Source organism: Echinococcus granulosus (assembly GCF_000524195.1).
Source record: "Echinococcus granulosus chromosome Unknown EG_S00216, whole genome shotgun sequence".
Lineage (NCBI taxonomy): Eukaryota > Metazoa > Platyhelminthes > Cestoda > Cyclophyllidea > Taeniidae > Echinococcus > Echinococcus granulosus.
In genome coordinates, this window is record NW_020170596.1 from 18,630 (window position 1) to 28,785 (window position 10,156).

Consider the following 10,156-nt stretch of genomic DNA (forward strand, 5'->3'; position numbering starts at 1 on the left):
AAATTATTTTCCCACCTTTCACTCATCCGCCATCGAAAGTTGTATCTTCTCTCAGTAGCCGTCACAAAGACTTCATCACATGCACCACTCATGCCCAAAAGATAAGCCGATGTACCTCGGTGACGGATACCACACGTTTTGCTTAATGGTGAAGGTAATTACGATCGCAGGAGTCCCAAACTCCTCCCCTTGTCATTTGGTGCATACACTGAACATTCACTAATTGCTGTCATGATCACTGAATTGCATAAACAATAGGGTGGGAATCATTGGTTTGTAATTGCGCATTCTGACATGCATTCATTGTGTTTACGGGTGGCTGGGCGTGATGTCCATCCGAGGTGCGAACGTGCGATAAATTTTGAAAAGCTTGACTCGGCTAGAAACCGTTTCGCATGCCTTTTTGAATTCGATCAAATAGGTGTTTCGTTTACAATTTGCTTCGGCACCCAAGCATCTTCTTTATATTCATGATTTGTTGATGAAGTGTCTTTGAAGATTAACGATTTTAAAAGCACTAAAATTGTTCCATCAAATAAACTTGCAATTTTAATCAAAGAGTCAAGCGAAACTTAACCTACTACAGATGCCCCTTAAGTTTATTATACTCTATGCTGGTAAAGGATTTTATTCACATTTTAGCATTTTCGCTGCCACCATCATTTGAATGTGACGTTCTGATTTCATCATCTGGCCTTGAGGTCACAAACATGTGACCTGACCTCATTGACTTATGAAAAGTGGTTGCGGGATACCATGGGCATTTGAAATGTCCAAAGAAAACGTGTGACGGACAGTATTATGCAGAAACAAATGAACATAAGTGGGCAGTGGTGGTTGTTTTTTACTTAGACAGTGGTGGTGAAAGAGTTGCTACCTAATTTGAAATGTCTTTTATATGCATTCTTGCAAGCAAAACACTTATCTGTTTAAGAATTCAAGCTTATATTTAATTTCGATAAAAGTATTTCATTTTAGCGATAATTTCCTTTTTTCCGGTTAGGATGTCGCATGATTAAAACCACTTCTTTCGTAAAATAGAATTCCTTTATATTTTGCAAGTCATTATGCACCTCATTGAGTCAATACATTGCATTGTCAATCATCCATAAATTATAGATATGCTAATTTTCGTCATAAAGGCCTTTGTGTTTCTACTTCTTCTTGTTCTAGAATTGCATCTAAATTATTTGTGAAGGCTGGAGTAGCGATAAATTGCAGGTTAAATAATAGAGTTGCGAATTTTTAGCAGATAGCGGGCGCAGATTATGTGGATAGGTTATCTCCAAATTAAAGTGATGTGACAGTCCAGTTGTGTCATTCCCAATGACAGGCTACACTCTTTCACTTGCATATTACTAGGCCATTTATAATTCATAAAGCAGTTGAGAAGTTGAAGATAAACGTCAAATTTGGACAGTGGCATTTGGGATTTAACTTATTACGAACATAAATTTCTACCAGCTTTTGAAAGGGCATGAATTAGGCTTTTAATCAACTTGATCACTATGATGCCTATCGGCTGGTGCTTAACGAAAGCTGAAATGGATTTTGTTATTAAAGTCGTATTAATTTAGAGAATGAGACCACGTGATGGAAAGCGAAAATTTACATCTCACCGGTCATGTGACTGTGCAACGGTCACCCCAACTCTGTTGTCGTTTGGGGGGGGATGACAAGCACATGTGTGCATGCTTGATCTGCATGAAAATGGTAATTCCCAACTTCCAACTAGTCATTCATGCATAAGTGACCAGCAATTTGCAGAGGAAGCAGGACACTATCGCAAATTAGAAATATGAAGGTGGCAGAATTTTTGAAAATTCCTACAAAACTCCAGGTGAATGATACTATAGCTGAATGCCGTTTTTGCCTTCTCATGGGTGGGATTAAAAAGGACAAAAACGTGTAAATCTATCAAAATACATCTACAAATTGTGACGAAAAACCTGATTTATCTCATTTTATATGAAAATTGTGATGGTCAATCACTGGACCAAACGCACAATATAAGATCCAATTCATTTTACCAGTGAACAGGTTTTTGGTCACATACCAACCACAGGCAAATTTTTGCTGCTTAAATATTGTCAGGGTAATTAATTGTAAGGAACTACCTAAGCCAGTCATGCAAGGGTTAATTTTCTATTATTCTATACTGTCAGCCCAAACATTTAGTTAAACCATTTGTTACTTAGGGCATTTCAACGCTCTTCGCCATTTAGTAATGTTGGCGAGGAAGTAGATAGGTGGAAACAAACTCCAGTTTGCTTGGTTTCGATGCTATCAATTCATCTTTTGGGGTAATCCGACATCGTCTTTCGAAATGACAGCAAACACCATTCTGAAATCCTTTGAATGCCGTAACTTCCGGACTTTTCATAATACTTGCATCAGTTTTATCAGACCAATGTGGGGCAGCATGCTTATGTTGTCGGAGTGGCAAAGGAGTAAGTCGCTAACTCTGAGAGGGAAATGCTACGCCAGAGCCCATAAAAAGGCATACCACGTGAGCCAGTAAAGTGAGGAATGAAGTTCGCAAATCTCCTCATCGGTTTAGTGGAGAATTTGACAAATTTCCAGCTGAATGGACATTCACATCAAAAGACAAAAACTCCTAAATCAGGACTAACCGGCATTTCGTTCATCCCGAGACCGACAGAGTCCCAGTGCACATGGCGGAATCTTGCAATTAATTTATCAGAATGGAGAGGGGAGATACTAATCGAAACGATAACAATACAGTGAATAAGGTGGCAATCAGAAAATCATAACCCGTTGCTTTCATAAGAGTTGCTCTCAAATATGGTCACTTTCTTCGACCTGAGGGAAAACGATTAATTATGTATCGTGGAATAATAAGTGGAATCATTAATAAATTTTGCATTGGAAGCTTACATATTCCTAAAGCCGCAAGCGTTGAAGAGATTTGAAAGGAAATTTAAATGCAATACTGCAATTTAATTTACCAATATACACTGGTTGAAACGTTAACATCTAACAGCATTAAAAAGTTAGAGCAGTACCATTTCAATCAGCGGCAACAAGACTTTACCAAAAGGAAGTCACTTAGGTTTCCCAAATCTGTTAGTCGAACGTTGGAATGTTATTGGAGAGGAAAGTAGTGCGAGTTAACAAGATATTTGCAGATGTGTCCTGATATATTGTAGATTTACTTAAAAGAAACTCACAGGAATTGAAATCGGAAGAAATCGGTAAGGCGAGCACCACCCAGAGACCAGTTGAGGTAACCCACATGGAGTAAATTCCATTAGTTGGAGCAGAGCTGTCAATAGCAATCACTCAATTAGCAATGCCAATTGGGACCTTGTAATGGCTCAACACTCTGGACGAAACCGCTCTGTGTTGTGTCTACCACTACGAGCACGGCTTCACAACCATTGTTGCAAAATGTTACAGTCTGAAACCAATTTACTCCTCGTTAGCTTTATGTGTGCCTTAGAATATGACGAATTACAGCGATGACCTCTCTCATCCCTATTATACTCATTGCTTCCCGTTTACTTCAACTTTCGCTGTCTTCCCTAATGGAAACAGGTCCGGGGAGCTCCTACTGAGTCGAACTGGTAAGCAAAACATTTTTACCTGTGGTATCAAGGTGGCGTCATAGGAGCTTTTTTCACCAACCAGAAATTCCGGTAGTTATTTGTTAAAAGTAAAACTATTCAGAATCTCTTTCTGATAAAATAGTATATATTTTGTAATAAATGAATAAGTCAATGTACAAATTTCTCAAGCTAACAGATCATCGGTAACAATTTGTCTTAGTCCTTATTTATTGTAGGGTGGCGGGGGCTTTAAAATCCGATTTAGTTAAATTAAATGACTGTCCATGGTTATGGGCTTTGAGTTCCATTATCGCTACACAGAAGTCCTTAAAAGTGACCATAGATATAGCAAAGATCTCGTGGAAAACCAAAGCTTATTCTCTCTAGGAATTGAAGACTGTTTAACTTACCAGATTTGCCGATTTGGGGTGAAGAGATAGTAAGAAAAAGGTAGTTAGTTTGGTAATAGACAAGTTTGCACACCTGAGATGTCTTAATGAAATCTCACTTATCAAAAATCTAACAATGAACTGACTCAACAGGCCGTTTGATCCCCAAACTTCGTCAAATATTTTATGTTTATTAGCTGTTACGTGCGAATGACCTTAGGCAAATCAAAAACTGATGGCTCTATTTTATGCAAAACAATTAAATTTCATGATAATTTCATGGGAGTAACGACTAATACCGTAGGGCAGCAAAACACAGCTGTATTTGAATAAAGGGGATTCGAGGAAAAATCTTCTCAAAATGAAAATACTTACAAATCACACCGATTCGTCCAATAATGGCACTTTACTTACCAGTATGACTTAATAATAAGGCACATAATGCATCAATGATGGCATTCGTAGCAAAAATTAACGGAGCCAGTAAGATAGTTTGAACTTACAAATGGAAACCTCAATTTAAAAGAGACTAAAATATTGACAATTCCATTTGTTTTTTTTCTGCAAAATTTGTTATTTTTGATTTTATTAAAAACACTTAATTTTAATTACTAAATTTCTTTGCGGTTCTATAATTCAAAGTCGGATGGGCAGGAGGAATACAAATTATCGTGGTCAAACTTAAATAAACAAAAACTACTGTCAAAATTTTTAAAAAAAATCAAAGACATGAAGACGAAGTGGCAGCTACAGCATATGCCAAAAGTGAGTAGAGCATGCCTTCTTGATGAACTCGCAGTCTGGCAGTAATCAAAATGAAGCTTAGTAAAGTTGCTATTTTAATGGGTGGTTGAAAATATATATATAAGCCTTTTAAATGAGATGCTTGAATTGCTTGCGATTTTAAAGTGTGTCTCCATTTTGGAAGTTCGAACTTCCTCACTTCACATCCCTTTCACAATATTCTGGAATCATTCATACTCTACCCCTCCCTTGCTTCCTTTCTCATAGACCAATGTCGTCTTGATGCACTTTTTGTATGCTAATGGCCTTCTTGTCCTGAGGATCATTTGATAAGTCACAAATACGGGAGAGCTAAAGATCTTTGCGTATTCTTGGGTTCCGCATGTTGTACTCTGGCGATCAAAACAAGTTATTGGAGAGAATTCGCCCACTATTTTCATGTTCAATCTGCTTGTTCACACAAAATCTCGGAAAATGTTGCGCTTTTAGACGAATATGTAAATAGGTGTTCTATAAAAATCTCGCCTCAATGTGCAGCTAGTGGTCCCTTGATTTGTAGAAGATTCTCGTTTAGCAAAGTTCGTTTTGTCAAAGTGCGACTGGGGAAATAAACATCGGAATTTCGGAGTTACGAATTATTACACGCAATTGGGGTATGAGAACCTCAGCAGAGAAGTATCTTCCTAAATTTACGTAGTTTTATTCTTTAGATTTTCCTACAAAATCTTTGGTCGGAAATCTGCCTGCGGACCTAGGAAAAATTATGGTTTACAATGGACTAGGACTGTTTATTTCCGTTTTGAAAGCATACATATCTACATTTGTCAATTGCAGTTAAGAGTTTTACAGATTCATCTTAAGCAATCAGATAAATTACCTAAATACACCACGCACATTCGGAATAATTTTTAACCCTTTTGTAATCCTGCTTCTACAGCTTCTTTTTTGTTTAACACCGAGGGTCTTATCCAAGTGATTAATCTACAACTCCCTGATAATTGCTCTTTCCAAATCATTTAGATAAGAAACATTGATTGAATCAAGTGTGAGAGGAGTGGTTCTACTTTCAACTAAAGGGGACACCATACCTGCACGCAAAGGTGCCCAGAGGATTTGAATTATCCCAAAAAGCAGAACTTTTATTCGAATTGCGCTTGAAAGCACTGAGTTTAGGGAGCGTCATGCAGCTACGCTGGACGTTATGAGATCTACGGTCAGTTAGTGTGAGGTCTACTCACCCAACTTATTGATTGTTCCCACAGAGTGGGATGAAATCGAAGTATCGATTGCCTCGTGCTTCTATCGATCGCCTTGGTGTGGACTTCGCATTGTACGGATTTAAAGTAAATTGACGTGTAATCCGGCTAATTATGATAAACCCATAAATGAAAAAAATGACCAAGGCGTACAATACCCTAAAAATTATACTGGGAGACCAAAGCACTTATTTTTCGGATTGTAAATCAGCTTTGCATTTTTACAATGTAATTGGTGCGGCGATCCTACAGGGCCTTGTGTTACACATTTTGTGGTCTGATTTGAAACACACCGCACTGCACTCACCACTACAGCCAACTTAGGAAAAACCTTCATTTGTTTACCTATTAAAATGTTACTACCGGGAATTCCTATCAGTTACTGTAAAACTGAATGAAAAATCACTTCTAAATGATTAAAATTTAGCTTACTCAGTAAATAAATGAATGGTTGTTCATGCTTTTGGCTAAAATGACTACCTTCCATGGCGTTGATTTACACCGTGCTCAGAGAAGAATGGGTTCCCCAGTTGTTATCTGTGAAATTGTTAGATTTTTAGCAGTAACAGCTTAGTCGCACCAGCTTAAGTGCACAACGAGAGCACAACACGAAACTAGAAGGCCAAATAATTCTAGTAGGGAGCCTTGTTTATTCAACTTGTCGTGCGTTGTGTTGTACCGTGCTAAGTGAGTAACCTGTCTTACAGGGCAGCATGGGTGACAGCAAGTACTGGTCAATAGCTCGAAGCCCGGTGAGAAGGGCAACCAGATTAAACATCGGACTACTCATGGTAGGAAGGAGACCACTCGGAGCATCAGCGTTCTGAACTCAAAGCAATGATGACGATGTGATGGAGCTTATGCATGGGTATTAATAGGGATGTGAGGATAGACATTATTTTATGTGGGTAGCTTGTGTCACTCATGACTGCTTTAAATCTTGTCATGTGTGAGTAATCCCTAGACTACGAAGTCTGGACTACCGGCTAAAACCACTGACAAGTACAAACATATATGTGACCATGTCGATCACTCTAGATCCTCGAGCATTCAAGCTGCAGATATGTTAATAATGATTCAATCATAAGTGTAGAACTTCAAGGGGAAAAAAGGGGAAAAGCAACAACAGTGGAAAGTAATTATTGTTGGCAATTTACGAGCTCCTTGAAAATGCATTTGCTAATATCAAGTTATGCCTCAACCATTATAATTGACTAAATAGTTCTGAAAAAAATCATAATAGAAACAAATATTTTTAGTGAGGCTCAACGTCATTCTTTAAGGATTTTCCACGCAGTCTGTTAATCACTCAACACTGAGTGAATTTAAATTGTCAGCTGCTCCTCTCGCGTCCACTAGATGTAGGTTTAGCTGCGTGCGTGATGAATGGATTATTCCAGAGTTGATAGCATGGACAGACAGTGTCTGCTGTATAGTCAAAGCATATCAAGTGAGTCAGGCTTGCTGATGGGTCAGCGATTGGTATATCACTGTCTGGAAACGATTATGCTGGGCGAAATATTGCCACCCTGCTACATAAGTAATCATTATTTATACCTTCAGAAATTTAACAACAACTTGTGGGCTGAAGTAAAAATCTTCAAATTAATTTTGATATTGAATGTCTCCAGTTGAAGGTTTAATCCGTATCATCTAATGACATTATGATTTGATAAGGCACCCCCTCCATTCAGATTGTAAGGGTTAGAGGTGTCACCTTACCAGGTAAACAGCTTTGGTCCATATTGCAGTACAGATCTTCTCAGTTAGTGTATTAAATCAAAGTTGTAGATTCAACCAATAATTTCAATCTATCAAGAGGGCTACCGTATTCTGCCGCTATCATAATAGTTGCAGATTCATTACGGCAAATATATTTTGGGAAAAAATTTATTTTTTAAACAAGTGCAGTCATGCGAAAATGGTCTGGAGGCTTCTCTAATGAAGCAAAATTTAAGCAAAACCTAAAAAACTGGCATGGTGAAACACCATAAAGAAATACCTGCTAGAAATGTGATGCCGTAAGTTTTTGGGTAATGTGAAAGGTAAATCTCGTCCGAATAATAGACGCTTTCAAGAAGCGTGGGCCATCGGATCGAGGTTAGGTTAAATAGCTAAGAGTCCAGGTATTATTCAGGAATTATTAAAAGAAGGCACTAAAAGCGGTGAACTTAAAATTAATACAATACTTTTATAATGCACAAGTTTTATTAACTCTGATCATGTATATAATTAGTCCATAAATAATCCCTTCCGAGATCACATGAAAGGATGGTAATTGAAGTGAATACGAAATTAATTCATCCCAAAAGGCTAAATTTAAACTTCTAAACTAAAGATAAATCAATGTAGGGAAATGATAACTCTCTTGGTTACTGGAAATAATATCGTCCTTTCCAATAACCCAATAGATAGCCTATAGTACTTTGTTTAATTATTCGTTTTGGTTATACGGACATTTAAGGCTCCGCCATCGTACTTCCACCTGGCGGCATGGCTTTTGGACCATGTCAGTAACCATTTAGCTCTTCTTTGTGTTCGTTATGCATATTACTTCCTCTGTCCTCAGGAAAGTGTCGGGGAGCTATATCGGGGGGCAGTGGAAACTGGACCAGAATCCCAATTTCTAGTACTAAATGATAAATCTTAATGAGACGGAAGAAGGGAATGTGCTGCTGGTGGGAGAATCTATGACGACTCCTAACAGAAGGATTGAAAATGACATCCACCCTCGACAGTTATCGCAGTCTCGTTTCCTGAGGGAAAGGAATTAACAACTAAGGTGATACTCATTTCCTATGGAGATGTCTGTTACTTGCGTGAAGATGTCAATTAAGTGTGCACGCAATATCTCCTTCACCTCTCTACTAGCTGGCTACAACCCAGATATGTATATATGTAAGGCTAGGCAGTACTGAAGAAAGAACAATATAACTAGGAGGAGGGGGACGCGAAACCTTAACTCCACGAAGCTATATTGAACACCGTCCCCTAATAAACGACTCCACCTTTAGGCCAGTGTTCTTGCAATCAGTAATGGATATAAGTGATAACCATCACATTCGCCGTTCCCCAATACAGCCTCCAAACAAGACAAAACTCCAGATCCAGTGGAAGTGCCAAGAGGAATCAGTGACGTTGCAGTCCAATAACTTCTCTGTTGTACTCGAATTCGATGACTGGCGTGGTTAGGTCGTGGGTGGTTTTCCTTCATCATCGAATACTTTGTGATGGTCAACGCTGGTGGCCGATCAAGGGGAGTGCTGGAAACGATGCACAAAAGTGGCTGTGTAATACCTCGAATGTTTGTTTAACTTTTTTGGTTTTGCAACTACTTATGGTCCAGCCTTTATACTTCCGCTGGGTGGCTTGGCCTCCAGGTCATGACAGTACTCCCCAGCCCTACTATGCGTCGGCGATACACTTTATGTTTTAGTATTATGACTTCTTTCCTCTTCAAAGAAGTTTTAGGGCACTGCAATTCTAACTGTGCTTATTGATGTCAACTTTGTTATAAACGTACAAATACTAGTTCTGAGTAATAATGATAATATCAAAATATGCCTAAAGAAAGGTCCATCGCATGAGTTTAGTTTGTGATAGATATCAGTCGCAATAAAATCCTTTAAAAATTTTATACAATTTCTTTCATAAACGGCGAACTAGAAGGATAAATTCAATATTTATGTCGGTCGAAGGAGGAGTCTTTAGGTGAATGACTGCGGAGACCGAGACAGCGACGTGTTACTAACTTAGTGGACTTGTCAAAGCATCAACCCTGAATTGATGCGCAGGCAACTGAAGCGCTCCAAATTTACCAGGACAGTCACTATAAATTACCTATTATTTCATAGAAGCCCTGAATTAAAACAGGTACTAGGTGATAAGCAACCAATAGGGCGAGGTGTAGGCCCAACTGCATGATAGAAACTTTATTGTAATTCATGCATATCTGAAAAATTTACTCAAACTTCACTCAACAAATTAAACATCAATTTGTGGGTTGGCTAAAAAAAGGAAAGGGGGAACAATTGAGCAAAATCTCCATTTTTGATAATCAGGTTCCTTAAACTGCACAATGGGTGTAACTTTTGAATATCATGCGATCTATTTAAACTGCAGAAAAAGATACCACTTTTAGGTAAACATTTGTTCCCATTATGTCTCTACCGCAACCCGATCCCAAAAAATATCCATT

General features: G+C 38.3%; 1 protein-coding gene across 1 annotated transcript in view; it reads left to right on the forward strand. All coding sequences in view use genetic code 11, as the record gives it.

Moving 5' to 3' along the window:
- Window positions 1-7,935: 7,935 nt before the first annotated feature.
- Window positions 7,936-10,156, forward strand: part of EGR_10399 (hypothetical protein) — a gene marked incomplete at both ends in the record, with an annotated part of 6,065 nt that continues 3,844 nt past the window's right edge. The window contains one exon of the mRNA XM_024499648.1: window positions 7,936-7,979. Coding sequence (XP_024345933.1) covers window positions 7,936-7,979 — 44 coding nt within the window. The remainder of the gene's footprint in view (window positions 7,980-10,156) is intronic.